The 24,394-nt window shown below is 42.2% G+C and overlaps 2 protein-coding genes and 5 non-coding genes across 8 annotated transcripts; all 7 read left to right on the forward strand.

Annotated features, from left to right (window-relative positions):
- Positions 1 to 287: 287 nt before the first annotated feature.
- TRNAL-AAG (transfer RNA leucine (anticodon AAG)) lies at positions 288 to 368 on the forward strand. The gene has a single exon. It is a non-coding gene; the product is annotated as a tRNA-Leu (tRNA).
- A 65-nt stretch (positions 369 to 433) lies between these two features.
- TRNAL-AAG (transfer RNA leucine (anticodon AAG)) lies at positions 434 to 514 on the forward strand. Its single transcript has one exon. It is a non-coding gene; the product is annotated as a tRNA-Leu (tRNA).
- Positions 515 to 5,299: 4,785 nt separating this feature from the next.
- On the forward strand, positions 5,300 to 5,380 carry TRNAL-AAG (transfer RNA leucine (anticodon AAG)). Its single transcript has one exon. It is a non-coding gene; the product is annotated as a tRNA-Leu (tRNA).
- A 206-nt stretch (positions 5,381 to 5,586) lies between these two features.
- Positions 5,587 to 5,667, forward strand: TRNAL-AAG (transfer RNA leucine (anticodon AAG)). The gene has a single exon. It is a non-coding gene; the product is annotated as a tRNA-Leu (tRNA).
- Positions 5,668 to 5,985: 318 nt separating this feature from the next.
- Positions 5,986 to 6,066, forward strand: TRNAL-AAG (transfer RNA leucine (anticodon AAG)). The gene has a single exon. It is a non-coding gene; the product is annotated as a tRNA-Leu (tRNA).
- A 4,337-nt stretch (positions 6,067 to 10,403) lies between these two features.
- Positions 10,404 to 12,382, forward strand: LOC147850086 (uncharacterized). Its single transcript, XM_087337030.1, has 2 exons — positions 10,404 to 10,742; positions 10,877 to 12,382. The coding sequence occupies exons 1-2, from the start codon at positions 10,438 to 10,440 to the stop codon at positions 12,054 to 12,056; spliced, it is 1,485 nt and encodes a 494-aa protein (XP_087193156.1). The 5' UTR covers positions 10,404 to 10,437; the 3' UTR covers positions 12,057 to 12,382.
- Positions 12,383 to 16,559: 4,177 nt separating this feature from the next.
- LOC147850087 (uncharacterized) lies at positions 16,560 to 24,125 on the forward strand. 2 transcript variants are annotated; one of them, XM_087337029.1, is made up of 15 exons: positions 16,563 to 19,103; positions 19,236 to 19,430; positions 19,518 to 19,598; positions 19,917 to 19,976; positions 20,225 to 20,319; positions 20,625 to 20,781; positions 20,866 to 20,991; positions 21,231 to 21,311; positions 21,530 to 21,620; positions 21,694 to 21,827; positions 21,923 to 21,988; positions 22,073 to 22,162; positions 22,901 to 23,004; positions 23,088 to 23,256; positions 23,583 to 24,125. In XM_087337029.1, the coding sequence occupies exons 1-15, from the start codon at positions 16,659 to 16,661 to the stop codon at positions 23,649 to 23,651; spliced, it is 3,963 nt and encodes a 1,320-aa protein (XP_087193155.1). In that variant the 5' UTR covers positions 16,563 to 16,658; the 3' UTR covers positions 23,652 to 24,125. The 2 variants fall into 2 exon arrangements, 1 of the variants encoding a protein (XP_087193155.1); XR_015531720.1 differs by lacking the exons at positions 22,901 to 23,004; positions 23,088 to 23,256; positions 23,583 to 24,125 and having other exon boundaries at positions 16,560 to 19,103; positions 21,920 to 21,988; positions 22,073 to 22,133.
- The last annotated feature ends 269 nt before the right edge of the window (positions 24,126 to 24,394 follow it).

Raw genomic sequence — 24,394 nt, forward strand, 5'->3', positions numbered from 1 at the left:
GTCCTAAACAAAAGTGGATGACATGGTTGAGTTGGTCTAAGGCGCTAGATTAAGGTTCTAGTCCGAAAGGGCGTGGGTTCAAATCCCACCCTCATCATTGCTCGATGTAAAATGAGCATGTAACGTTTAGGTGACGAGCAGATGTCCTAAACAAAAGTGGATGACATGGTTGAGTTGGTCTAAGGCGCTAGATTAAGGTTCTAGTCCGAAAGGGCGTGGGTTCAAATCCCACCCTCATCATCGATGTAAAATGAATTGGCCGAGAACTGATAATCTAAGTAGAAGTGGATGAGGTGGCCGAGTTGGTCTAAGGTGCTAGATTAAGGTTCTAGTCCGAAAGGGCGTGGCTTCAAATCCCACCCTCATCATTGCTCGATGTAAAATTAGCAGCATGTAACGTTTTGGTGTCGAGTAAATATTCTAAAAAGAAGTGGATGAGGTGGCCGAGTTGGTCTAAGACGCTAGATTAAGGTTCTAGTCCGAAAGGGCGTGGGTTCAAATCCCACCCTCATCATTGCTCGATGTAAAATGAGCATGTAACGTTTAGGTGACGAGCAGATGTCCTAAACAGAAGATCTGGTGTCGGTATGGATGTCCGATAGAGTTAATAAGTGACCAAGGTGGGCACTTTTTAGGTCAAGTAGTGGAAAGTTTGACGACATTCTATGCGGTGGTGCACAAACGGAGCACTCCCTATTATACGCAAGCCAACGGATTAGCCGAGTCAACAAATAAAACACTACAGAACATCCTTCGAAAAATCGTCAATGAGAACCAGACGGATTGGGATACAAAGCTACACAGTGCACTCTGGGCCTATCGAACGGCATATAAGACAAGTATCCGCACAACACCGTTTCTCCTAGCATTCGGATTGGAATCAGTGATGTCGGTCGAGTTCCAGGTACTGAGTTTACGAATACAGATTCGGGAACGCCTAAATGAGAAGGAATCGGAAGCGATCCGGTTAGCCGCACTGTGCGAATTGGAAGAACACGGCTAGCCAGCATCATGCACCTAGAACTTGAGCAGCAGCGAAGGAAAGCGTTCGTGGACCGTCATCGAAAAGGGAACGAAAAGATGTTTGGAATCGGTAAGCCGGTACTAGTATTCTAGACCTGGATGGGTAAGATGTCGGGGAAGCTACGGTTTCGGTGGACCGAACCATACTGGATTACGCGTGAGTTCAACGGTTCCTACCAGTTAGGGACACTTGCCAGCGAGGTTCTAGGTAAATGGGTCAATGAGTTCTGACTCAAACCATACAATGGACCCATGCCAAGAAACCCATTTGAACAAGTAAAGACCGACACAGAACCGGACACCAGTAAGTCGGAAGAGACGGCAACACATTTAGCAATCGGCAAGCGCGAAGTCGGTAAGAGGGAGCACGAGCCGGCAAACAACAAGAACGACGCGACGACAAGCAATCCAGCGGCCAACAAGTCCCACAATCTGGATAGGGTTCCAGTGGGACTAGATGCGAATTAACCAAACCATTTTTATTAAAAAATATATAATAAAAAATAAAAAATCAAATCAAATCAAAGTAAATCATGCAAAGGTGAGGGGTGAACGGACACATGCAAGAACAAGGAGTGAACATGCACTTTGAAAAGGTACGTAGTGGGCTATTAATAGGATATTAAACCGCCGCCACATGGCACGTCATTCTATTTTAGTACACGACGTGCACACACGTGAGTAAGAAAAAAGGCGTCAACATGCAGCAAGAAAACTCCCACCGCGTGGAAGCCTTCACATTTCACGAACAAACGAGCACAGGCGATTGAAGATCATTAGACGTGAGCCCACGCACACAGAGCCTCCTCAAACACACCCCTCACCAGCGCTCACCGACCTCGATGAAGCCATGGACTGCCAAGCACTCTCTGAAGCGGCCAAGAAGTGGCCAAGGCAACACGGGTTAGAAGGTTTCCTCACAATCATGGAGGCTCCACCGCACCAGGAGGCGGAGAAGATAGTAAAGGAGATCGACACGGAACTTATCACGGAGGCCATCCATGCTTTGATTGGCCTTCCGGAGGGGGGCATCTTCACTATCGACAACCCTACCCCATAGCAGCTTCGAAAATATTTTGGGGAATACTCTCTGGCCAGCAAGGCTTACCAGACACAGGGCGGCGAAGATCCCCTATTTCGAGAGATTGCCCATGTACTCCATGAATTTGGACATGTATACCCTCGACCCCCGTGCATGCCTTAGAACCAAGCCGGCTTAATCATAGCAACATATGAAGGCGTGAAGGTGGACTGGCCAGTACTAATTGCAGATGGCCTCTGTGTGGCCATCGACTCTGTAAGAGGCAAGGAGGGTTGGAAGATATGGACGGCACTGGCGCAATGGCTCACCCTATTGGCGCCACCTATCGAGCCCGTCAAGACCACAAAGTGGGGAAGAACAACCGAAGGCACCCCGAAAATGGCCTTGAAACGACAACAGTTGTTGGCCTCTAAGGCAACCAAACGGAAGGCGGCCGACACGGACCAGGCGGCAAAGGAGTGCGCCAATAGGAAGCGGTAGGTGGAAACGCAGGAGGAGCCACCGGCACGGCCAATCAAGATCAGACTTCACCAACCGGTTCAACAAGAGCCGGACCCCTTGGCAGCAAAAATCAACATCGGGACTCAGGAGAAGGAAGTGGAGGAGGAACCGTTAGAGCACCTCCAGCAGCGCCAGAAGGCAAGCACCTCCGAACAGGCCGGGGAGCGTTCGGACCCAAAGAAGGATGGAACGCCTCTACCCCGCACTGAGCATCCCGCACCAAGGGTGGAATCGGAACCAGTTCGGACAGAACCGGTCACAGAGCTCCCTGCACAACAAGCTATACCGGCAGGTCAAGTTACGGCAAGACCCGAAATGCAAGCGCCGGAAGTACAGTGGCCTACCCCACCGGCAAGTCAAGAGCAATCAGAGGCAGAGCGGCCAACGGAGCCACAACCAGAACCAAAACGGCAAAGTGGTCACCAACCAGAGACAAAGTTGCATCTCAACGCAACCGGACAAAGCCGACCACTAGCCAGCGACACCAAAAGCCAACCCTCCGAGCAGACGCAACAACAGGACACCGGCAACCAATGGCTCCGGTGGATTGGAGAATAAATTGCCGGAGTAGTGCAGTACATAGAGGCGGAAGAGAAAGCGCAGATGGACCGGTTGCTCGTCACAACCGGAGAACTAGAGACGGCCCGGTCAAGGATCCGGAGCCTAAAACAAGACTTGGACCTGGCCACAGAAGAATTGGCCAAAATGGCCTTAACCGGACCACCGATCCAAGCACCGGTGACTCCGGTAGATGTACAGAATAAAGACACACCGACACCTGTACATAACAATAAGACCCCGGAGACGGAACCAATCCCGGAGATAGTGGCGGCGCAAGCAAAAGAGCTTGTTGAATTGAAAGATGAACTGGCCGCACAAGAAGCATTACGCACCCGAGAAAGGGACTTGAAGAAAGCGGCAGAAGAAGAACAAAGGAAGACTGTTGAGAACCTCCGCCGGGCAGAAGACAATTTGCGGAAAGGACATCAAGCATATGACCGGCTTAAGGAGGAGAAAGAGAAAGCGCTGCAAGAAATGGAGAAGCTGTTACGGATGGCGGAAACGGAGATTGAAAGACTTAAAGAAGAACTCTGTCAATAGAAGGATCGGGAAGACTGCGCTCGCCGGCAACTCAACCAGAAGTTGAAGCAAAAGACCGATGATTTTGAGCACCTGCACCGGGACTACAAGCACTTGGATACGGAGCATAAGAAATAGCAAGAGAAGATGGCAGAGCTCCGGTAGGAGGTGCATCGAGCGGAGATGGCGCTAGCGGAGGAACAGGTTGAAAGAACCACGCTACTGGAGGAAGCCGCGCAAGAACGTATAGAGCTCCATAACCAGCATTATGAAGAGAAGGAAAGAGCGACAATGGTATTGCGGAGGTTGCAAAACACCTACCAACACCAATTGTCACATTACCGGGAGCGGGAGGCGGACACGTTGGCGCTGATCAAGCAATTGAAGGAAGAACAGCAAGCCACGGAGGACAAATCGAAGATGGGATTGGAGCGGATCCAGTTCATTGTCCAAGCATGGAGGAACAAGACAAAACGCTTGATTGACGAAAGCTCCGTGCAATGGTGGGACAAATGGGCAAAACAAACAGCCGAGCTCCAGTTGCTAAGGGCGGACGCGAAAAACCGGCAGAAGGATGACGACGACGGTTACATGCTAACAAAGGAGGACTTCACCGCCGTAAGAGATGAGTTAGCCGAAGATTTTGTAACTCTAGCGAAGGAACAATCAGCAGTGGTCCGGCAACTGGTAGCACAGCTGGACGATGATCGATTGGATGCTCAAATCCAGTTTGAAAGCTATGAGCGGACCAGGCTACGGAAAGAAGACGCAAAGCATGCGGCGACCGTCAACCTCAGCGATGAGGAGCCATCGCCGGAGCAAGGACTGGATGGAGACAAGGCCAGGTCGAGTCAACCGGAGTCAAATCCAACAGAGCAGCTAACGGAGGAATCATCGCCACAACCGCCAGTACCGAGAGCCGAACAGACGCCATCTAAGGAGCAACAATCGGAGGAGCTGGAGCCACAACAACAACAGCAACATCAGCAACATCAGCCGCAACAACAACAACAACAGAGTTCCGAAGAACCATTGGATACCCTGGAGCAGAGTATTCTGGATATCTTGGACGAAGGCTAAGGGCCGGATAGTGGGATTCGACATACAAGGTACTGTCCCACAAGCGTGCAATGTGTTACCCGGCCGGCAAAGGAGTTAAAGATCAGAATGTGAAAGGGATTGTTATTCGGAATCTATTTTACTTAAGTAGAATAGTGGGACATGAACGGACGGACCGGAATCGGTATGCCGATCCGGATCCGGACCGGTTCTGAACGGGTGCCGGTTGGCACCGTTTTGTACTCAGCACCGGTGACCTATATAAAGGCCCAGTTACAATGTAAAACTTTGATGGATAATTAATAGAGCTTCTTGTTTTATCCTTAAGTGTTGATTACCGTTTTGTACTAATTGTTCTATCATACGTGTGTATCGAATTTAATGCCATATTGCTAAGTAGCCAATTAAGTCTGATTAATCGTTGTGTCTTAAGTTATCTCGCCGTAACACCCCTTTGGTGAAGTGTCTTCCGTAGACACCCTGTGTTAGGCCATTGTCCGGCCCTAAGGATTAACAAAGGGCGTGGATTCAAATCCCACCCTCATCATCGATGTAAAATGAATTGGCCGAGAATTGATACTCTAAATAAAAGTGGATGAGGTGGTCGAGTTGGTCTAAGGCGCTAGATTAAGGTTCTAGTCCGAAAGGGCGTGGGTTCAAATCCCACCCTCATCATTGCTCGATGTAAAATGAGCATGTAACGTTTTGGTGACGAGCAGATGTCATAAATAGAAGTGGAGAGACGTGGCCGAGTTGGTCTAAGGCGCTAGATTAAGGTTCTAGTCCGAAAGGGCGTGGGTTCAAATCCCACCCTCATCATTGCTCGATGTAAAATGTGCATGTAACGTTTTGGTGACGAGCAGATGTCCTAAACAGAAGTGGATGAGGTGGCCGAGTTGGTCTAAGGCGCTAGATTAAGGTTCTAGTCCGAAAGGGCGTGGGTTCAAATCCCACCCTCATCATTGCTCGATGTAAAATGAGCATGTAACGTTTAGGTGACGAGCAGATGTCCTAAACAAAAGTGGATGACATGGTTGAGTTGGTCTAAGGCGCTAGATTAAGGTTCTAGTCCGAAAGGGCGTGGGTTCAAATCCCACCCTCATCATCGATGTAAAATGAATTGGCTGAGAACTGATAATCTAAGTAGAAGTGGATGACATGGTTGAGTTGGTCTAAGGCGCTAGATTAAGGTTCTAGTCCGAAAGGGCGTGGGTTCAAATCCCACCCTCATCATCGATGTAAAATGAATTGGCCGAGAACTGATAATCTAAGTAGAAGTGGATGAGGTGGCCGAGTTGGTCTAAGGCGCTAGATTAAGGTTCTAGTCCGAAAGGGCGTGGGTTCAAATCCCACCCTCATCATCGATGTAAAATGAACGTGTAATGTAAAACAGAAGAGGATGAGGTGGCCGAGTTGGTCTAAGGCGCTAGATTAACTTTCTAGTGCGAAAGGGCGTTGGTTCAAATCCCATCCTCATCATGGATGTAAAATGAATGTATAACGTTTTTGCAACAACTGATGACCTAAGTGGAAGTGGATGAGGTTGATGAGTTGGTCTAAGGCAATAGATTAAGGTTCTAGTCTGAAAGGGCGTGGGGTCAAATCCCACTCCTATCATCGATGTAAAAGTAACATGTAATGTTTTGGCAACGAGTTGATGTCCTAAGCAAAAGTGAATGAGGTGATCGAGTTGGTCTAAGGCGCTAGATTAACTTTCTAGTGCGAAAGGGCGTTGGTTCAAATCCCATCCTCATCATGGATGTAAAATGAATGTATAACGTTTTTGCAACAACTGATGACCTAAGTGGAAGTGGATGAGGTTGATGAGTTGGTCTAAGGCAATAGATTAAGGTTCTAGTCTGAAAGGGCGTGGGGTCAAATCCCACTCCTATCATCGATGTAAAAGTAACATGTAATGTTTTGGCAACGAGTTGATGTCCTAAGCAAAAGTGAATGAGGTGATCGAGTTGGTCTAAGGCCGGTAGATTAAGGTTCTCGTCCGAAAGGGCGTGGGTTGAAATCCCACTCCTATCATTGATGTATGATATCCTAAATGGAAGTGGATGAGGTGGCCGAGATGCTCTAAGGAGGTAGATTAAGGTTCTCATCCGAAAGGGCGTGGGTTCAAATCCCACTCTCATCATAGATGTAAAAATAATATGTAACGTTTTGGCAATGAGACAAGTCCCTCCGGATGGGACGTGTTCGACAGTCGGATCCGGAAAGTATTCGAAAACTTGATCGAGCCATAGTGGATTAGAGGCACAGATATTTTTAAATGTATGGAAGTGGATGAGGTGGCCGAGTTTGTCAAAGGCGCAAGATTAAGGTTCTAGTCCGAAAGGGCGTGGGTTCAAATACCACTCTCATGATCGATGTAAAATGAACAAGAAACGTTTGTTGGTAGACAAGTCCCTCTAGATGGGATGCGTTGGACAGTCGGATCCGAACGAGGAACTGTATCAACTGGAAGACATTCGAACGAAAAGTATCTTGATCGAGTCGTAGAAGATTAGAGGCTATATTGGTAAATAACCCTTACAAGTGTATAAGTATAAATACACGTATGGCTAACATCAAAATAGAGAGGTCATTACATAGTTGACCATGTGGTTGTACAGAGTTGAAATTTGAGCGAGGTAAGAGAGAGAGAGAGTGTGCTAGTAATCGTGGGTTAGACAAAAACGAGCTCGAGGTTGTTGGGCTCCCATGGTTTTCCACGTTAACATCTCGTATCTCTATGTTTAGTTCTCAGTTTTTCTCTCTAGACCTTGAAGTTCGGTTATGGCCGAACCCATTTTTCTATCAAACTAATATCAAAGCGTGGTTTATAACCTTCAAGCAAAGGAATATGGATGACTCATTCGGTGGATTGTTCACGCTGGCCGGCTCCAACTACTCTGTCTGGAAGTCGAAGATGAGGGATATGCTTGTCTGTAAAGACTTATGGTTGTCGGTGCAATACGGCAAGACCAAGCCTGACAAGATCGATGCATCGACTTGGGAACTCGTGCATCAGAAGGCAGCGGCATACATAAGGTGTTTTATAGACATGAGTCTATACAATAACTTCAATGAGAAGATAGATGTCAAAGTCCTGTGGAAGAAGATCGGGTTCATGTTCGAGAACAATAACTCTGTAAATTGAGTGTTAGTCTTCAGAAAGATAGTGAGACTGAGGTACCATGATGGCTCAAGCATTGCTAAGCACCTGAACACCTTCGAAGGACTAATCAACTAAACCAAGTCTCTGGAAGTACCTTTGGCTGACGAGGTATTGGCACTAATGCTGTTGGGATCCCTTCCGAATAGCTGGAGGACGCTTTTGGTGACCCTTGGTAATGAAGGACCACAATGCAAGCAATTATCCCTAGAGATGGTGAAGTCGAGCTTGCTGAATGAAGAAGCTGACAGAGAATCCATCTCTGATCACAAGGCCCTTGTCGCATAAGGTGACTCCAATAGAGGAAGGGGTAAGCAAAGAAGTCCTCAAAATAGAGACATGTCCAGACCAAGGTCAACATCGAAGGGAAGGGCGTGCTTCTACTGTGGAAAGCTGGGACATCCAGTCATCGATTTCGGCTAAAAAAATTAGTAAAGGATGCTACTACACACTTCGAAGTTAGAATTAAAATCTAAGAATTCCATCACAATCATCGTGATGAAGGCTTCATCGATTAAAATTATATAGATAATAATAAAACACGTAACTCTCATAGTACATGAGCAAAAATTTGATCTTTGTGTCCATCCATTTTCATTTCTCTCGTCAATCCCATTTATCGACGATTCATCCATCATAGGTAGGTTCAAAGAACACTCAAACCCTCAACCATCCACACCTAGTGTAAGTTCTTTTCAATTGAGCTACACATTTTTCTTTATCTTTAACTTGCCTCATCCAATCACCTTTCTTTCTTCTTTCCGCATGTAAATCTTTTAAATATATATTTATATATATAGTCTAAATCATTTTTTCATGTGTGCGCCTCACATCATGTCATCATCATGGCACTATGAAGAAGGGGAAAAGGGGTAAGGGGCAGGCAATATCAAAAAGTAGTTGGTGCGGGCTAGTGGAACATACCTTGGCAGTCCTATTGAGGTAGCCACAATGCATGTGATAGAGCAGAGTCCGCCATGGTGTTTGACTACTATAGCATGCAATAGTGGTGCAATAGAGCCCACCATGTTCGCTCGACCAAGCCTGCCAAGATGACACATCAGGGCACCAAACCCAAACAAACAACATGTACCATGAGACAACAACACCACAAAACATTGGCACCACCCCTTTTGCTCATGGAAAAACCGAGGTTAGTGCCACAACAACACCATGTTTGCATCTCCTTGGCATAAACACCACATTGGCATATACACATAAGGGCAAAAATAAATAAACTCATTCATTAAAAAATAGACATGGTAACGTAATACATTATACGACATGAACGTTGGAGGAAAAATTTATCACCCAAATTAAGCTTTTCCATTACAAAGAGAAGAAAGAGAGAAACATAGGAGAATATTGAAGTTATTGAGTTGCTTGCTCTTGGATCAAGAAGATGAATTGTTTTAGTTGCTCCAAGGTTAGCAATAAAAAAGCAATCACAAGAACACGATAACCCTGCTCTGATACCAAATGTAAGAAACTCATTAATGTTGGGCAATAACATTAAAGAAGAAATAATGAAAAAGGATGCTAGACCACCTACTAACGAAGTTGAGAGACAAATTTGAGCTTCTCTCACCCTGGCCCCCCGGGTCTCCAATATTATCAAGTACAGAAATGAATCGTATTGTGGGTTTGAATGAAGAACATGTGTATGCAACTAAAGCTCACTAGAACCTAATAACTCGTGTCCCCTCTATGACGATAGTGAGCCTTCTTTTATAGGCTAAAACTCTAGGTTCTTGTATCATGTCAAGTGGGGGTAAGGAGTCCAAGAGGCTCTTTCGATGCCCTAACTTGGGTATGTATATCATTCAAGACCCAATTTTCCATCTTCGTATTGCTCTATACATATCCTCTTAATCTACCAAATGCCACTACGGAATGTCAGGGTTGAAACCATGACCTTTGGGTCCCCATTGGGCAAGGAAAACATTAGTATCTTTGCTTCTTGCTTTTTGGGTGCTTGAAAAGAGCGGGGAAAGCAGAAAAGCGAGCTTTTTCTTTCATCAATCTTGGAAAACTGCACCTCCTCTTAATATACTTAGATGCCATTGCGGGATGTGGGGGGGTTGAACCCATGACCTTCGAGTCTCCATTGGGCAAGGAAAGCATTAGTCTCTTTGCGTTTTGCTTTTTGGGTGCTTGAAAAGAGCGGGGGGGAAAGCAGAGAAGCAAGCTTTTTCTTTTCGTCAATCATTGGAAAAGTGTTACCTCCTCTTTTAATCTACTTAGATGCCACTGCGGGAAGTAGGATTTGAGCCCATGACCTTCGAGTCTCCGGTTGGGCAAGGAAAAGCATCGGTCTCTTTGCGTTTTGCTTTTTGCTTTTTGGGAGCCTGGAAAAAGCAGGGAAAGCAAGCTTTTTGCTTTTCTTCAATCTTGGAAAAGTGTACCTCCTCTTCTGCTGCTTTTCTCTCTCTCTCTCTCTCTCTCTCTCTCTCTCTCTCTCTCTTTCATTCTCTCTCTTCCCCTGCTTCTTCCCCTTTCCCCCCGCGCGCCATAGATCTCTGCAGTTTCTGCAGAGAAAGAAAGCAAAGCAGAAATCAAGGAAGCAGAGATGGGCAGTGTTCCTACGCCAGAAGAAGAAGAAGACGAAACAGCATCAGCAGGAAAATCCCATCCCCCCCTTCCTTCCTCCTCCTCCTCCTCCTCTTCTTCTTCTTCTTCTTCTGCTGCTGCTGCTGCTGCTGCTCCACAGCGATGGCAGAACGATTCACAGAACAGCTCTCGCTTCCATAATGACTTCCGCATTCCTCACCATCCCCCTCGTTCTCCCCACCACTACGAGTGGCGAGTAAGGGAAACAGTCATCAATGGAACAACATGGTATCCTCAACCCCCTCGATCTGGCCCTAACCCTAGGTATGCAAAACAAAACAATACAAACACACAAAAAAAAAGGACCTCTGTATTGCTTTCTTTTCTCTGTTTTTTCTGTCTTTGTTTGTTAAATATGGCCTTTCATGGTGTCTAGTCTTAAGACCACTTCTTAGCAGACATTACAGGCATCCTCATGATGGTTCCTATCAGCAACATCCACATAGAACCATGCATTATCATGATAAGAATCATGATGATGATGATGTTGTTGAGGATGATGATCATGATTTGGCACATGATGGGTCTTACTTCATGCATCATCATGGACGGCAACATCAATATGATGGGGTCTATGGTCATATGCATCCTTATCAACATCAGCAGCATGATGGGACTTATGCCATGATGCCCTACCATGATGGAGGTATGTATGGTAGTAGTCATGCTGTTACTTATGATGATGGATCGGCACATGCCCCACCATGGTACTATTCTTATGATCATAATGCTTCGATGTTGAGGAGGCCGTACAATAATGCCGTGATGCCACATGGCGGTTACAATGTGGGGCCACGCGGCTATGGTGACTCGAGGTCACATGGTAGTTATGATGATGGCAGGTCTTCTTATATTCGCATTAGCCCACGTGGTGGCGAGAATGCAAGGTCAAGATCAAGGTCCTCGCATGGTGGGCAATATGTTGAGCACGAGAATCCTTACCATAGCTATAATGAGATGAATGGGTGCCCGATGGGGGGCCCACCTTTGTATGGAATGCCGAGCACCGGGAACACGAGCCGGCACGTGGTCACGTGGTGCGGACACACGATGCCTGTCACCATCACCAGCCAGGCGGCTGCGGTGATCGAATGGGTTCACCGCCAGACGGGTGGCCTCTTCGGCTTCGACCTCGAATGGAAACCAAATTTCTCTCCCGGCCAAGACAACAAAGCTGCCCTTCTACAGCTTTGTGGACCCGAAGACTGCTTGATCGTCCAGCTGCTCTACGCAGACATGATACCCCGTGCCTTGGTGGATTTCCTATTGGACGCGGGCAAGTCTCTTGGAGGCGTCGGGATCAGGCAAGATGTGAGTAAACTGGAGCGTGATCACGGGCTCGCGTGTCAGGGCCAAGTCGAGCTCGGGGCACTGGCTTCGGAGAAGCTCGAAAGGCAAGACCTACATGGAGGTGGGCTGAAGAAACTGGTAGACCAAGTGCTGGGGAAGACACTGGTGAAGGTGAAGAAGATTACCATGAGCAACTGGGAGAAAGAGTATCTTGATCAGAAGCAAATCGAGTATGCTTGTATCGATGCCTGGGCAGCCTTGGCACTCTTGCAAAAATTGATGGGTTAGAAGAAAGGAGTAGAAGAGTAAGGAAGGAAGGAGCAGCAGCAGCAGCAAAACAGAAACTGAGGCTAGGGTCTTTTCTTGTTTTAGGTTAGATGGTTTGTAACACAAACAAAAAAGAAGTCATGGATTTCTCATGTCTTCTCTTTCTTTTCAGAAGCTCACTTAGATTGTAAGGTAAGGTTAGGCTCATCTCTCACTCTCACTCTCACTCTCACTCTCACTCTCACTCTCACTCTCACTCTGGTTAATGGTAGAGAATTGTAGCTAACAAAGACTACCCCAATATGTATGTACATGGAATGAATCCCTGCTTTTTGTTTTTGTTGTTAGTTACTTAGTTTAGATTTGATGGTATTGGATGGAAATTGACCTTGGTTTTCTTTGTGCTGATCTAAACTCTTTTCAAAGTATTTTAGTCCTTTTCTTACAAAATGTGACGGACGACAACTACTCTACTCGCTTGCGAACAAATGCAGAGAAAAACGCAGTGGTTTCTCAACCACTATCTTTATCATAGAGGAGGTGCTGTTAGTACCTTCAAGTTTAGATCTTTGCTGATGTTTTTGAATCGGATTAGGGTTTTCTATGGATGTATATGATTCGCAAGAAAACATGCTAATATATTTATACATGTTGGAATAGATGAAGTGTTGCCAGTATCTTTAAAAAAATGGCAGTGTAAGTTTGGTTTCCATGAGCTGAGGCATGGTAGTTGTGCTGATATGTAAGTTCAATGACATTGATTTAATTCTAAGGTCAAGAATGGGATTTGATTTCAGTTGACAACTATTCGATTTTGATGCATCACTTTCGTTAGAGAGCCAAAAAACATTAATTGTGCTCCTTAATCCTCACTTGTGCTCAATTCACACTAGGCATGTTGCTTAATCACTTTCTCTTTACCAATGGCCATTTGTCATCTTTCTAAATCAATAGTGACGGCTTGAATAGTGCGGTGGGATAAGATGTGACATTGTGTAACAGTCATTTATCTAATATTCTATCATTGCGCGATCATTTTGCTTTTTGATAAAGACATTTGTCACACTCAATTGCTCACAAAAAGTTTGATTGATCATAACAATGTGGATATTCTATAGCTCACAAAAAGTTTGATTGCTTAAAGACAAGAGAAGATGGTTCGCATTAGAAAGAAAACATTCTCTAGTACATGCCCTATTATGGATTACCCTCTCCCCTAGATACATGTTTTGATTCCTTCATGAATAAAAAAAGTCAGAGCTCATGTTCATAATTAAGTTGAAGCAAAGATACACCAGTGATTAATTAGAAACATTGTAACTTCACAAAGACCGTGAATATGCATAATGAGGATGAGTTGCGAGAGCTCGATTACAATGTTTGATAAGCGGACCATCCATAGATAGTCCAAAATACCCAAAATCTTGTCCATTGGAAGAAATAAGCATTGCTTGTCCCAAACATTTGTCTAGGAGATATTGCATGTATTCTTTGTATACATGGGTTGTTGAATGAGCAAGTCCATAAAAAGTCTTGAGGTCATTTTGAATTGTTGACCACATCACACATGATGAGACAACACCATTTCTCTTCCAAAGATTCCGCCCAATGGGGAACACAAGCCAATGAGCATCTCCATAGGAATACACTTTGCTTAAGAGAAAGACTAGACCTCCATTTACCCATTAACTTTGTTTTCTCACCAAGATATTCCCTTGTATAAGTGCCACAAAGCATTTGCATGTTTTTGAAACCGCGAGGAGGGTTATAACAACATATACACATAATGCATATCAAATTTATCCATTGGATTCATGTTGAAGAAAGCAATCACAGTGTCTGCATTCGCAATGGCCTTCTTCTTGTTGTACAAACTCATCGACCATTCCCTCTAATTCATCGACAACCGAACTAATGAGAAAGGAAAGAGTGCATATACATCCATTAGCTTCCTGTTTTGTATGAGCTCTTCCTCATTTCTCAACTCTATACATTGGGTGTGCGATGCCATTTCCATTGTTTCTTAGCTCCAAAACACCCTGGTGCTCAATGCCATTGAAAACCCACTCTACCTTATTGGTGTGTGCTCGACAAACATCCCCTCTTGCCAAAGCCCAATGTGGGGCAAAGACATGGTGTTAATCCGATTTGGACTCTCTCAATCATAACTGTGAGTCGAGAGGAGGGCAGAGACACAATTGGCTCAGAGTGAGTTACTGATTGCCTTTGATCCAATCACATGATTGGGATGGAGTTAATTAAGACCTTCCATATGATCGCTTGTCCGACATGGAGTTAATAATCAATACCTTTGATCCAATCGATTTTAGGTTTTCCAATCACATGGTGACTTGAGACCTGAGTGACCCATAAGACACCGTCATAGGCAAAAGGTAGAGAGAGTGATATATATATATATATATATATATATATATATATATATATATATATATATTCTATATTCTATTATCATCTTCAAAGGTCAAATATGACCCGTGCAACAAAAAATATTACATTTCATGTGAACATGTGAGAGTGAGTAGCAACTCTCAACGTTCAAGAACTTTACCAATGAATGTTGCAATCGAGAGTGCATATTGTGGTTTTGAGAGAAATTTGTGCAAGGATTGGGGTTGGTCAAATATGTGTGGAAAGCATGGTCAATATATGATCAATATCAAAGTGTGATATTCCGACTCTCGAACTTGTTTAAGGCAAAGTGTGTATAGTCTACCACTCTCATCACTTGTGCCCTAATGCCTTGTCTCACTTCGCAATGCATGTGAGCTAAGTTGCATGGAAACAATGGTTCAAATGGTAGGCAAAGGGATGAACTCTAACATGTATCGATATGTACGGTTTCCCCATTCCATGAAGAATATGGTTTTGTAGTTAGGTGCAATGTGTGTAGTATAACGTGTGAAGCATGAGTCTCCACAATTTTCCCATGTCATGATACATTGGCATTGCAAAAAGGCTTCATTTATAGAGGAAGCTAGTGATGCACGATGAACCAAGTGTGTTCATGAAAGATGAGAGAGAGAGTATGAAAGATAAGAAAGTGGGGAAAGATTACAATGATAAGTGTATTCTTAAGCAAAGTTTAATGATCTATGTACTCAACTATGTTATGAACTCTTTGTATAAGAGATTGTCTTGGTTTATATAGTACTACACTCTCATTCCTCATCATGAAGAGAATGGATGGGATATGAGATGTCCTTTACAATGAATATAATGATTAACGTTCTACATATGACAAACTTCAAAGGTGGTTACATTCTTAAGATAAAGGTATGACAAGTGAGAGATTCTTTGGTTGCCGAACCACACACGTGGTCAAGGGTGAAAACATGGGAATGAGAATAATTAGACGTGTCCTTGACATAACTAATTAGTTATGCAGAAAACAAAATGTGATTTTACTACTTGTTTGGTAGTTTTTGGGATTATCAAAATGTGATCTCAAATAAAGTTAGAATTAAATGTGTACCATAAACAGGAATATTAGAAGGGTTTAATCATATGCCAATCCACCTAGGATTCAATGCCCCATTATGCATGATCAATCACATTGGCAAAGTGTTTGGCATTGTTCCTCGCTCATCATTCCCCTGCAACCTTCCTTCCCTCGTACATGTTTCTATCCGCCTCTGTAAGTACATATTGTTGTTGCAATCCCTCCTTACCACCACTGCATGTATGTATTTCTGCTACAATCGTTCTTGACCACCTCAGTTTGTACCGCCATTACAATCGCTCATTATAATGCCTATGTCGGGTCTGTATCATCGATGCAATCGCTCATTCTCGGCTCTACAAGTATTGTGCTTGCCTCCTATAGTCATCACCGCCTCAGTTTGTACTGCCATTACAATCGCTCATTATAAGGCCTATGTCAGTATCATCGCTGCAAGCGCTCATTCTTGGGTCTACAAGTATTATTGTTGCGTATAGTCATCGCCGCCTTTGTGAGTATCGTGTCTCTCTGGCCGCCTGGAGTTAATAATGAATACCTTTTGATCCGATGGGTCTTCGGTTGTCCGATTGCCTGGCGACCCGAGACCCCGAGTGAGTGATCTTGAAGACATGAAGACAGAGTCAGAGGCACAGGGAGAGACATTGAGAGAGAGAGAGAGAGAGAGAGAGAGAGAGAGAGAGAGAGAGAGAGAGAGAAGAGAAGAGAGAGAGAGAGAAGAGAGAGAGAGAAGAGAAGAGAAGAGAAGAGAAGAGAGAGAGACTTGATATGAAGAAGAAGGAAGAAGAAGAAGAAGAAGAATTAGAAGAAGAAAGAAAGAAGAAGAAGAAGGAGAAGGAGAAGGAGAAGAAAGACAGTGTTGATTGAGTAAGGTTCGAATTTCCCGCTACCCGCGAAACCCTATCTCTCTCTCTCTCTCTCTGTTTTAGGTTTCCTGCAAAAACCCTAATCACAGTATCCTGCTACAGTGGCAAGCGCTCTGTTTCTCTGTTTTTTCTATATTTTTTTCCTTTTGTTTCCTCCCATTTTGTTTCTCTCATTCTCTCTCTCTCTCTCTGTTTTGGGTTTCCTGCAAAACCCCTAATCTCAGTATCCTGCTAGAGTGGGAAATTCTCTGTTTTTCCTTTTTGTTGCTGCCTTTGGCTATGCCTGACGACTCAGACGATGACTTGCTGCTGGATTTCCACCTCAAGCGAAGCAGGGCCGCAATGGCATCCTCTGGGAGAAGAGGGAAGGAAGGTTTGCTGAAGAAGGATTCATCACACCGAGCTTCTTCTCGGGTAATGCCGAAGAATCGCAAAGGAAATGAAGATGGAGCTGAAGATAATGATGATGACGAAGAAGAAGTAGATGATGATGATGCTGATGATAAGCCTCTGTCAGTTTCTTTTCTATCAAAGAGATCCAGTAAAAAAGCAGCAGAGAGATTATCAGGTAAGTGCCTTGTTAAGTCCAACAATCAAGACTCTACTACTACTGTAACAACAGTTGAGCAAAGGAGAGTCACATTGAAAGTATACAATAAAGAGGTAAATTCAGGTAATTGTCAAAAAAATGGCTCAACAAATAGTGCAAGATATGGTGTTGTTGATGATGATATGCCTCTGATACACATGCCAAAAAATACCAAAAAGAAAAACCAATCTTGTCACGTATCAGGTGGCTCCAGAAGTGGTATAGTTGTTGTTGATGATGATGATGATATGCCTCTCATGCATATGTCAAATAATATAAAAAAGAGGAAACAATCTTCTGAGGTTTCTTCTACGAAACACATCAAAGTGCATGTCAATTCGCTGAATATGAGCACAGAGGAGAAGAGACAAGCAAGAATAGCTGTGTTCTCAAAAGAAGAACATGAGGAAGAAGAGGAACCCAAAATACATGTAGAACCATCAAGGTCCTCTATAGAGAGGAATGCAGTGCCAATAAGAGAAGCCAATTCAGAAGATGAGCAGCACGAAGAGGAAGAGAAAGAGTCTAAAGTTCATGCCAACTCATCAAATGCGGATATAGAGTCTAATGGAGTATCATTAGTTGCAGCTGATTCAGAAGTTGATGAAGAGGAAGAAACTGAAAAGAAAGACTCTAAAATGTGTGTTAACTCATCAAATGAAGCTATAGAGAGACAGAGAGTAGCAATAGTAGTTGCTGACTCAGAGAACAAACAAGAAGAGAACGAAGTGAAAGAGAAGGAGGACAAGGATGCAATGGCTGATTTGCAAGAAATTGAGAAAGGAAAAATTGAGGTTGCAACATCAGAGGAGGAGGAAGAGGATGGGGAGGAGGAATCACACGAGGAGGAAGAGATAGAGTTAGGGAAGGAGCAGGAAGAGGTAGAGTTAGGGAAGGAGCAGGAAGAAGAAGACATCGACAAAAAACTCGGAGGAAAGTTAAAAAGAGAGCTTGCTGCAATCAGCAATGCTAACAACAATGAATCGGATGAGGATGAATATAACATACCACTCAGACAAGGGCATGTCAATGGTAAGAAGAAGAATCGTGGAAACATTTTAATTGTCGATGATCACAGATCCATGGAGACCGCTAGTTTACAGAACCTTAAGGTTTCCTTTGCACAATCAATCAAATTGGTTGACGAGGAAGAAGAAGATGACAACGATGATATTCCTTTGGCAAAGATGTTATGCATTAAGTCCAAAAAGAGTGTTTCTACCAAACAGAAGGTATCAGTGGCTGTGAATGTTGTCAAGGAAGAGAATGTTGTAGATGATAATGACGATTATGACATTCCTTTGAGCCGACAGTTTGCCTTTAAGAGGAAGAAACATACCGGTGATGGTGCTATTCAAAAGCTCAAACAAGCAGGCATAAAGAAGGAGAAGCATGATGATGATGATGATGATGATGATATTCCTTTGGGTAAAATGCTATGCTTAAACAAAGGTAAGGCTGCAGTTTCAAAAGCTAGTGCGACTTTTTTTGTTCCTCCAAAGTCAGAGACAAAAACAGTTACAGATAATATCGATGAGGATGACAGTGAGGATTATAATCAGCCCATAGTCAAGAAGACCTTTTTGAAGAAGAAAACATCTACTACAAAAAGGCTTGTTTCTGAGAGAATGGTGCCTGATTCTAAGAAAAAGAAGCTAAAAACTCCATCAAAAAGGAGAGATTCAGATTCAGATGAAGAAGATTCTGGCAATGATAACGATTTACTTCTGGTACAAACAATTTCTTCAGAGAAGAAAAATTATGTGGACAGGAAAGCAAAGTTTAATGCTGAAAAAAGGAAACCAAAGACTCCATTGAAGGATGAGGATTCCGATGATGAGGATGATGAATGGGAGGAAGATGAAGGAGACGATGATGAAGATGAGGATTATGATGCATCAGTTGTAAAGAAGAGTCACATAGTGTCCAAGTCCAAGACCAATACTAAGAAAGATGCTAAATTGCGCTTGAAGAAAAAGGCAAAGAAGATGAAAGATATTATGGAATCAGGTGGAGGACAGAAGTGGACTACTCTTGAGCATAATGGTGTCATATTCCCTCCTCCTTATCAACCACATGGTGTCAAGATGCTATACAATGGGAAACCTGTGGATCTTACTTCAGAACAAGAGGAGGTGGTAGTTAAATTGTGTTATAGGATTTAATTTTTGTTTGTTTTGGTGTTTCTTTAATGTTCCTCTCTTGTTTACATGCTTAACTTTGTAAGTATCTTCTGTTGATTTAATGTTTTAGTGTTTTGGATGTAGGTTGCAACAATGTTTGCAGTAATGCACGATACTGATTATGCAGCAAAGGCTAAATTTGTGGAGAACTTTTGGAACGATTGGAAAAACATATTGGGTGAGGATCATGTGATTCAAGGGTTGGAAGGCTGTGATTTCACTCCCATATATAATTGGCATATTGGTGAAAAAGAAAAAAAGAAACAAATGACTACTGAGGTATACTCACTTTTACTCATTAATGTTGGTTGATGCCTAAAAATATATTTATACAGAACCTTTCACGCTCTGTTGGGAATATAATAGGAGAAGAAAGCAGCCAAAGAAGAGAAGATGAAACAGGAAGAAAACTATATGTGGGCTCTTGTGGATGGTGTGAAGGAAAAGGTTTAATATTTTACTCATGCTATGGCAAAAAAGGATACTGTTATATTGTTTTAAAATTTAGGGAATTCTGAAATACCCTTGCAGTTCTCATTATTTCTGCAACGCTCATAGTCAACCCCTCTGTTTCTGAGTTATGTGCTATTATAGTCAATTCATCCCCGTTTTCTCTCTTTTGAGGGTTGAACTAGGGCATTTGCAAAAATAATAGAAACTCAGGGCCATAGGAAAAAATAAATAAATAAAGGGCATTTTTGGTGTTTCTCCAAAATTGTATTTTGTGGAATATGAGCTTGTTGTGTCTTCTGTTGCGTACTTAAGGTTGGAAACTTCCGAGTGGAGCCACCTGGCTTGTTCCGGGGTCGTGGGGAGCATCCAAAGGTTTGGTTCATGCCATAAATGTTTTACTATTATTATTAATCATCAATCTTTGTATATTATTCAGCTGATTTTCACTTTTGTTAGATGTCATCTAGTATCATAGTGTATGCAGTTTTGTTCTGGATCATATTTTTTTAGCATTCAGTTGGTTTGTTTGCTTGCTGGATTGTTTTCTTCATTTTATATATCCATATTTTCTCATGCATGGCTCTATTTTAGTGATTCTTTGATTGTTTTGTTGATTTTAGATGGGAAAAGTGAAGAGACGCATATGTCCTGAAGAGATTGTGATTAATATTGGAGCAGAAGCACCTATACCTGAGTGTCCAATTCCTGGTCGACGGTATGAGTGACAAAATGCTTGCTTTTTATGCATTTAAAATCTAATGAAAATTTGTGTTGCCAGCATCATTGTTATAGCCAGGTGTATACAAGAAGAAATTCTTCTCAATTTGTATTTTCTTTCCCTCTATGGGATATACAGGATTTTCCAAGATTAGTTTGCCTTGTAGATGTCCATGTGCTGATTTTGGACTTTTATTGTGATAAATTATATCTTTCTTTCTTTTTCTCTCTCCCACACACATACTCATGGAGTCTTTCTTATCCTCCCGAAAACGTTTTTTAATCAAGTCCCTTTATCTGAAGGTGGAAGGAGATAAGGCATGATAACACTGTCACTTGGCTTGCATATTGGAATGACCCAATTAACTCAAAGGAGCAGAAGTATGTCTTTTTGGCTGCAAGCAGTAACTTGAAAGGCCAGAGTGACAAGGAAAAGTATGAGAAGGCTCGACTCTTGAAGGTATAGTTATATATATATTTTTTGTTGTTGTTTCTGTTGCAAGTTCAATCTGACCAAGGATTAAAGCGAATTATTATCTGTCAGGATTATATTGATGACATTCGCAGAACTTACACTGCAAATTTGACCTCATCTAATCCAACAACAAGACAAATAGCTGTGGCAACCTACCTCATTGATCGACTTGCTCTTAGAGCAGGAAATGAGAAGGTATGTATTTTATGCTCTTGCATGTGTATAATGATGAATATCCATTGAAGTTGGGACCATGCTATGTTAGTATAGAGATGCAACAAGTCTTGAATTATGCTCGTGTGTAAGATGAGAAACTGGTTTTTCTCTCTCTTGCATGCATATACTGGTGAATATCCAGTGAATTTCTAAAGATCAATAACTGTATGATGAGAAGTGCTTAGCTGTACTGGTTAATCAAGTTGTTTACAATGCAGGATGACGATGAAGCAGACACAGTTGGTTGCTGTTCCCTGAAGGTAGACCACGTAGCACTATTTCCTCCAACGTCACTCGAGGTAATAGCAGAAGTCTGCAAGATATTCTGTATATAAGAATTGCATCTTCGAGGTCAAAAATTGGAATCAATGAAATACCAATCTATTAGATATTGTTGATTCACTACATAATCCTTGAAATTGGTGGGATTTGAAGCCAATCCCACTCTTTAATAAAAATACGGCTTACCACTAGGGTATAAGCCCCAATATGAGAGACTGACTTTTATTATATACAGTTTGATTTTCTTGGGAAAGATTCCATTAGGTATTATAACAAGGTGGAAGTAATTGAACCTGTTTATAACGCCATTGGAGACTTCAAAAAAGGTGGGTAAAATTTGTGCATATTTGTCTTATAGTTTATTTTTCGTTTCATCTGAACCTTATGAAGCATGTGCAGACAAAGTCAATGGAGAGGATCTCTTTGATAAATTAGACACAAACAAGCTGAACACACATCTCAAGAACATAATGCCACAACTAACTGCTAAAGTCTTCCGTACATATAATGCGTCCATCACATTGGACACTCTGGTGTGTATCTTTTCAACACTGTCGTTAATATCTAAGAATATAAATTTTGATAAACACAAGTTTTCTTTAACCATACTGTGATATTTTTCTAGTAGCTTATGGACACTGATGGACAATTGATTCCAGAAAAAATTGCAGCTTATCAAAAGGCCAATAAAGAGGTATCTAATTCCCAAGACTTAATATTATACTTTGCCATTTAAACGAAAAACAGTGACATTTTGCCAACGGATGCACTTTTGCAGGTTGCTATTTTGTGTAACCATCAAAGGTCTGTCTCAAAGACCCATGGAGCTCAAATGGAGAAGCTAGAAGGAAAATTAGCAGAGCTTACTGTATGTTCTTTTTAGGTTTTGTAATTGTTTAATCTATGTTATCTATTTTCTCGTTCTCATGGAAACCATTCTTTTGTTTACATTCTGTGAACAATTTGAACGAGATCATTATGAGGTTAAGGATGAAGTATCTTAATGTGCTTGTAGATCTTCCCACAGCAAATCGAGGATAGTAGGTCTCCAATGCTAGATTATTGGAATTGCTGCAAAGTTGTTACTGTCAAGAGCTATAATTCAACTTGGGTTTTATCCAGCTGGGTTCATCCAGAAATAGAGTGCTAGGTGCTTTAGTGTAATTGGATTGTTAGGACTTGCCTACAAACATGTGAGGGATATTATTTGCTAACCTAAATTTACAGACACAAGACCATCTGCAATTTCTAACAGTCGCATAAGATTATGCTTCATCATATAGCATTGGGTACTATACTGCCATTAGATAGCAGAGAATATCTTGCAACTTTATTAAGAAGTCAGCATTATATACAGATTTGCAATCCACCTTAATAGCCTAATCTATTTCTCATTTTCATTGCATGTTGTTTCTCTTAATTGCATTTTTAGCTTTAATGCATTGATATTATTCATGGCTGTAATGCAGTATTGGCATGTTTTTTGTCATTTGAGACCATATACACTTATAAACTTGATATCACCATATAGTTTCTTCTCTTTTACTGTCTGCATCATCTGATGACATGCAAAAGTCAATTCATAATCATATCTTTTTTGCATCAGGAACTGCTTGATGAACTGGAGAAAGAATTGAAAATGGCCCAGAAAGGGAAATCTGTCAAAAAAGATGCAGATGGGAATTCTAAAAGGAACCCAAATCCTGAAATGTATAGAAGATTATGTTTTTACCATTAGCCTATAATTCAAACCATTTTAGGATATACTAAACTAGTCTATGTAACAATGCCAGGTTGGAGAGAAAGATTCTACAAACGAGGCACAAGATAGAGAGGATGAAGTTGGACATGATGATTAAAGAAGACCTTAAAACAGTTGCATTGGGCACATCCAAAATCAATTATATGGACCCTCGCATTACTGTGGCATGGTGCAAACAGCATGAAGTCCCAATTGAGAAGGTCACATCTTCTCTCTTCATCGTCTAGCATTAAATGCATGCTCTTTTTTCTGCTTTTTTTTGTCTGAGGGTTTGTCCAAGTGCATTTGGGGAATTAACAAAAACTTAGGGTCGTATGGGAGACAGAACTAATATGGAATTGAAATTTTGTGCTCAACTTCAACATTAATTTTATATAAATGGCAGATGGGTGCTAGTTGTCATTGTAGTAGAGCCCTGACTAACATCTTTTTAGCATATAATTTTCCTTAATTCTAGTGGCACTTTGAATCTGATACGCAAAAAAAATAAAAAATAAAAGAAATAAACAATTCGACTCATCAACAGGTATTTAACAAATCTCTTTTGGCGAAGTTTGCGTGGGCAATGGAGGTGGACATGAGCTTCCGTTTCTGAAGCATCGAGAATGACTTGACATGTGTACTGATATTGTAGAGAGCTAGTTAACAAAAGCTGGTGTTTTCAAAGTAATGCCCCTGTCCTATACAGGTGTTAGGAGCCATTATATATATATATATGTAAATGTATGGGCGCGTGTTTTGGCACATTGATTGAAACAGAGTAAGCTAACATACAAGGCAAAAAGCACTCTTCCAACACCAATACACGCAAATATTGTTACAGCTGTGATCTGATAGCCAAAGCTAACTAACTACAACCATCTCATTGGGAAGAGGGTGCATTTTCCTACTCCCTCAGTTTATTATGTCCATATGGACAATTGATTTATCGGAGTTGTCTACAATACAAGGTGGAGATCTTAGAAGATTTTGAGAGGGAATCTATTGTACATAATTTTTTCAAAATTTTGGTGAAATGGAGCTTGTTGTATAACATAACATCGTTTTGAATTGAAGGTTCTTTATATTCTGTGGAAGCCTCAATAAGCTTGCCTGAAGCAGTCATAAACCAATAATTTGTGGGTTCAACAATGGTGACTGAATTGTGGGCAGCGAGGTGGAAAACACGGTGTATTTGTGCAGATTTGATTGAACTAAGTAAAGAGTATTAGTAAAAGTAGTCACACTTTTCTTGGGACTTACTATTAATATTGTCTTTACCTTGCACTTAATAAGGCCAATGTGCATAATTTGTGGTATGCACACAATATGCTTGTTCATTTTGGCTTGCAAGGTTTA

This window comes from Azolla caroliniana, unplaced genomic scaffold (genome assembly GCF_043228905.1).
Source record: "Azolla caroliniana isolate FFs.n. ecotype wild unplaced genomic scaffold, voAzoCaro1.0.p SCAF_22, whole genome shotgun sequence".
Taxonomy (NCBI): Eukaryota; Viridiplantae; Streptophyta; class Polypodiopsida; order Salviniales; family Salviniaceae; genus Azolla; species Azolla caroliniana.